General features: G+C 48.5%; 1 protein-coding gene across 1 annotated transcript; it reads left to right on the plus strand.

Annotated features, from left to right (window-relative positions):
* Positions 1–241: 241 nt before the first annotated feature.
* On the plus strand, positions 242–2,306 carry LOC310822042 (QRFP-like peptide receptor; the record flags this gene model as incomplete). The annotated part of the gene is made up of 2 exons (XM_083694331.1): positions 242–1,486; positions 2,250–2,306. The coding sequence occupies 2 exons, from the start codon at positions 242–244 to the stop codon at positions 2,304–2,306; spliced, it is 1,302 nt and encodes a 433-aa protein (XP_083550457.1).
* Between the last annotated feature and the right edge of the window lie 3,774 nt (positions 2,307–6,080).

The following is a 6,080-nucleotide window of genomic DNA, read 5'->3' on the forward strand; positions in this document are numbered from 1 at the left end:
GTGTACATTACATAACCACTGCACTGGGATCAGTATACACAGGGAACCCCAGCCAAAGGGGACCCTAGAATGAGATGAAGAAGGATGAGACAGTGATGTCACAAAGCCTCAAGGTTTGTCAGGAATTTCACACTGAATGGAACTGACTGAGACTATCGGAACGCTTGGCTCCCGCGTGTGCTCCCATCCCTGTCAAATCCTTCTCTGTCTTGTCTAAGAGACGAGATTCCCAGGCGGCAATATGAACCTCACTCAGAACCAGCTGGCTGCCCAGCTGAGCTTCGGCCCTCTGCTGCAGTATGAGAATGTCACGCAGGGCTCCCAGGGAAGATTAGGCAACGATAGTAGCAACCCCTTTGACTCTCTCCTTCACCCCCTCGACTCCCTCCTCTCCTCCCCGTCCTCCGTCCGCACCCCTGACTCCCTCCTCCTCCCCCCTCCCGACGGCTCGGACCTGGAGAGCATGCTCCTGTGGACGGTCCACGAGCCCACCACCATCGCCCTGACCTTCATGTACTCCCTCTCCTTCCTGGTGGGCTTCGCGGGGAACGTCATGTCCATCCGGGTCCTCGTCAACCGCCGTAGCGAGCGGCTGGCCGGCGTCAGCGCCACGCGGAACCTCCTGGTGAACCTGGCGGTGTGCGACCTGGCCGTGGTGTGCGTGTGCATGCCCATCACGCTGGGCCACCAGATCTACACGGCGTGGGTGTACGGCGACTTCCTCTGCCGGGCGGTGCCCTTCACGCAGGCCGTGTCCGTCTCGGCCAGCGTGCTAACGCTAACCGTCATCAGCGTGAACCGCTACTACAGCGTCCGCTGTCCGCTCAGGGCCCGCTCCCTGTTCACGCGCCAGCGTATCTTAGCGACCATCGTGGTGGTGTGGGTGGTCTCTTCGGCCATCTGTGCGCCTCTCGTCTTCATGAATCGGCGGGACGAGATCAGCCTGGGCTCCTTCGTGATTCCCGTCTGCCAGGAGGTGTGGCCTCGGCCCAGGCTGAAGCAGGCCTATAACGTGCTGCTCTTCGTCGCCCTCTACTGCATCCCAGTGACCTTTAACCTCAGCATCGGTTTCCTGACCGGGCGGAGGTTATGGGGGGGCCAGAAAACAGCGTTTTCCGAGCTGGACCCCCGTAGCCGCGCCCTCCACGCGTCCCGCCTCAAGATGCGCAAGAAGATCGCCAAGATGGTGGTGGCTCTGGTGCTCTTGTTTGCAGTTTCCTGGCTGCCCCTGTATTTGGCCGACATCTGGATCGACCGGGAGCATCGGCCACCATCTTGGCTCCTGCAGACCCGTCCGTTCGCCCAGTGGCTGGGACTGACCAACTCCAGCCTCAACCCTATCTGTTACTGCTTCATCGGGGACCTGTATCGGTCGGCAAAGGTGTTTCGGACACGCTACCACCAGAGGATAGTAGCCCTCTTTAGCTCCTCCTTCTCCAATGATGCTACCATCACAACAACCGTCACCGAGCATGATGTTGCCGTGGTAACATTGGCAGCATCCACAACAACCCTTCCCAAGCTGTTTAGCTTTGCCAGGGGACAGGGGGCGGGGCAGGGCGGCAAATTGGTGGTCAGAAGGGGGTCGGATCATAGTATTTCTGACTGGTACAAGTCCAGCCCCAGTGTGTGTGGAAGCTCCTTACTGCCCAGCCATCCCGATACACCACACACACTCCCTGTAAGGTCAGTCTCTGGGGACCAAACAGACACCTTCCCTTTAAAAAGAGACTCTGTGGAAGAGAGGGTGCACTCCTTCCCTTTTACACAACTATCTGCGGACAGAGAAGAGACCTTCCCATTAAGAAGACACTCTGGAAATGAAGGAGTGGACACCTTCCCTTTAAGGACAAAGTCGGTGGAAGGAGGGTCACTGCCTTTAAGAAGGCATTCAGATGATAGAATTGGCACACTTCCTTTATGGACAGACTCTGGGGACAGAACAGACAGTCTACCATCACAGAGATACAGAGCAGAGCAGACAAGCCTGTAGGATCTGTGGATCATCTGCTTGGTCAGAGATCTCCCATAGGAGAGATAATTAGAGATAATATGCTCTGAATCGATTATTCACCGCTGCTTCAGCCCACTGGGAACCTCTTTCCATCTCTGCAGTTAGAACAAGAACTCCCATTGGCTCATAGCTTGTGATTGACAGCATGTGGTTCTCCCACCCAATTTGGAGGTTAAGAGGTACCACTTCATCCACTGATAAGGATGAACAAACTCCCCATGATTGTCCTCTGCAGCAAGGTCAGGGTCCCACCGGTTCAGAGGGTCTAAGGAGAAAAACAACACAGAGATAAAAGATTTGTAGCATTCGGCCATCATGTTTCCACGCAGGGGAGCAACAGGGGGGCTTATTCAGTGGGGTGCAGCATCGAAAATATTACAGCTATAAATCTGACAATTTCTTCTGCACGACAGAGAAACATATCTGCTCTTACCCAATACATTTCTATCTGAATGCACTGAAACGTGGACCCCAGGGGAGATGACCAACCATTACGACCCCAATGCTTCATGTGATAACGGTTGCAGACAGATAATGGCTGTCTGGGAAATGTTGATCTTGTTGCAAGGATGTTTTATCGCAGGGAGATAAAAGGATTTGTAGCAGAATGTTGTTATTTACATGCAAAGAAGGCATCAAGACAGAAATATACAGTACGTGACTCTATCTGTATTCACTATCCAACTGCTATTTCATTGTGAGATATATATTGAGATCCATATTGTCTGTCTGGAAAGTGTTTTGCTGGGGGGGCGGGGGGGGGGGGGGGGGGGTTTCAATGCAAATTGTCTCATTTGTTCAGAAAAGGGAACAGTTGTTTACCTCATCTGTAGAGTGATAGGTGGTATGATAGGTGGTCATGGTAACGAATACAAATAATGCATGATTGTCAGACAGGTTGGTCAAGCACATCAACTGCTTCATCTTGATCACATACACCCACCCACACACATACACACGCGCACACACACACACACACACACACACACACACACACACACACACACACACACACACACACACACACCGCCGTCTGTGATCAGACAACATGAATGAAAGGAGTTATTGTCCATCGGATGACAAAAGCAAAAGTCCTGCTCCAGGCTGCATCTGCACATACAACAGATTGCACAGGTGCAACCATGCTAAACAGAATATCATATCAAAAGAAAGACTACCCTACATGCTGTTTTGATAACCCTAGAGTTTGAATGTAATGTTGCAATGTTTCGACCTCCGGCTTATATCATTGGTCTTAACATTACTGCATTAGAATTCTATGGGTCAATTTCCTGGACAGAGGTCATGTCTACTCACGGACTCAAAATAATCTACAAAGGAGAGTCTCCATTGACAGTATTATTTTGTCTAGGATTTGGCTTAATCTGTGTCTGGGAAACCAACTCTCAGAGCTTCAAAGAGTATGCTGTTCTATGTTTTCATGTCCCCGTATTTCTCTTCAGGAGACTGACTGACTCACAGAGCTCCTGTCATGTGGATGTACAGTCAGTTTCAAACCAGAGGACAGAGACCAATGAGGGGCCATTAAAGGGACACTTCACTCCTAAATCAAATTTTGTCCGATGTTTACAGACCTCAGAACAGCTGTCACGTGAGTCCATGTCCCACACCAATGGTTGTGTAGATACAGCGAAGTGCCTCAATTCCAAATGAATGGAAAAGATTTGATTGAATTGAATTACATTTCCAAATATTATTCAGTGTTGTACTGGATCCATATGTGTCCATTCGTTTCAGATTGAAGCACGTTGCGTACTCTGTGCAACGTAGGACGTGATGCGTGGACTCACCTTGACATAAGACCAACTTCTGAGTTGACAGAATCGTACTTTGATTTTGGAGGGAACTTTCACTTTAAAGGCTTGCGTTCGCCTGCGGGGGGAGGTGTCTGTGGCCATACGTGGAGAAGTACAAAGCATGAAATAGCCAAACAGCGACACACAGCTAACCTGATGTTATCTCAGCTCCAGGAAGTACATTAGTGTGACAGGCAAGAGACAGTGTGTTATGAGAGTGTATGTTAAACAAGGTTGGCATGCTTTGATGCACATGACAATGACTCGTATGTGTCTTTAATATGCCCCCCCCCCCCTTCTCTCTCTCTCTCTCTCTCTCTCTCTCTCTCTCTCTCTCTCTCTCTCTCACTCTCTCTCTGTTTGCCTTAGACTCTCTAAGGTTTTGCCTTGAATTATTTTGCCCCTGAGGCTACTTGTACAGAATAATGTGCAGTTGGTGTTTCATTAAAAGCGATTGTCCATGGCTGTGCCTGAAGGACTTGAGGCGGATATTTGTGTTTTTGTTTCCAAGTTCCTTCTGCGATCGGACCGGATGGTGTGGGTTGGGATAGCTAATGGAAGAATCATAGCAGGAGCAAGTGTGCATGGAAGACACACACACACACACACGCACACACACACACACACACACACACACACACACACACGCACACACGCACACGCACACACACACATACACACACACACACACAGACATACACACACACACACAGACATACACACACACACACACACACACACACACTGTTTCCTTCCTTTCTTTCTCCCTCTCTCTCTAATCCTCCATGCCTATCACCTGCCAACCCTTTCTATCTTCATACTCCATTTTCTCTTACCCATCTCCCTCCCTTCTCTCCCCTCCCTCCCTCCCTCCCTCCCTCGTTCCTGTCAGCCCTCACCAGCGTTTGCAGGTTGGGTTCTTGCGTCATCGTTGTGGCTGTCGGAAGACGTTGGAGAAGACAGAGATAAGAATAGAATTAAAGTTGCCTCTCATTTCTCATGTCATATTCCCCAGACTTCTTTATTTAGAAACAGGTCAGTGGGAACTCAAAAAAACAACATTTTGATTTCAGGTTCAATTCATTTTTTATTTTCAATTTTTCATTTGATGCACAGATGGAAATGGTTCAAAGTGTCCACTTGGTAGTATAGTACACTGTAGCCCTTTATGTGTGTACTTATAGTACATGTACATATGCACTTCCTGACCAGAGGGTGTCCTACATCAAGCTGCCACATGCTACAGAAACAGGAGGAAGGCACCTGCCCTGTGGGCCATTCTGGCTGCAACACATTTCTACAAGCCTTACTGACTTAAATATGCATATTTATTTGGGTATGTGTGTTTACCTTCATCCCATAGTTCAATGTGTGAATACATTTCACGAAATCGTGTTTACATGTCAATGTCCTTTGAAAGAGAACCCCTAAATGAGATATCTTCAATTATTTAATGAATAGGCTTAAAATATTCATGCATACATTTATATAACTGCCCAAATATGGGCATAACAACACACAGGAAATATCAGCGCTCATCAAACTCATCTCCATGGTAACCTTCCTGGTTGTCATGAAGCTAGAGGGTAGATGTTCCCCCTGATTGGTTCACAGGCACGCATGAGTAATGAGTAAACACTCAATATGTTGACATTCCTATTTGCATTCACTGAACACTTTATTAAGAACACTAATACTAATACTGGGTAGGGCCTCCCTTTCCTCTCAAAACAGCCCCAGTTCTTCATGGCATTGATTCCACAAGTTGGAAACATTCCATTGAGATTCTGGTCCATGATGACATGACTGCATCACGCAATTCCTGCATATTGTGTACATTAGCAGGGTTACAAAGGGTCAAGAATACACACTGTGCCCCTCTCTCACTTTCTCTTTCTCTTCCTTTGTTTTTACCCCTAAAAAAAATCAATCCAATCTTTCTCCCTCTCAGGTCCAACCCTCTAGGGGTGTCCTGAGTACTTGGACAAAACGGTACTCGTTAAAGATCTCGGGGATCCAATCGTCATCCAATCTTTTCGAGATGTTATCTGTAATCGGAGAAGATTCCTTTCTGTCTCAAAAGAATGACTCTCTTGGCCAGTTTCGCTGTGGGTAAATGAATAGGGCAGTTGAGCGTTGTGCCTGGTGCCATGATTGGTTTCGGTGTGTCTCCCTCCTCCCAATTCCCCCACCCGTCCGAAAAGGTGAACCCCCCTTGCAGTTTTGTGAGGAGAAATAATGACCGACGC

This window comes from Argentina silus (genome assembly GCF_951799395.1).
Source record: "Argentina silus genome assembly, chromosome: 22".
Taxonomy (NCBI): domain Eukaryota; kingdom Metazoa; phylum Chordata; class Actinopteri; order Argentiniformes; family Argentinidae; genus Argentina; species Argentina silus.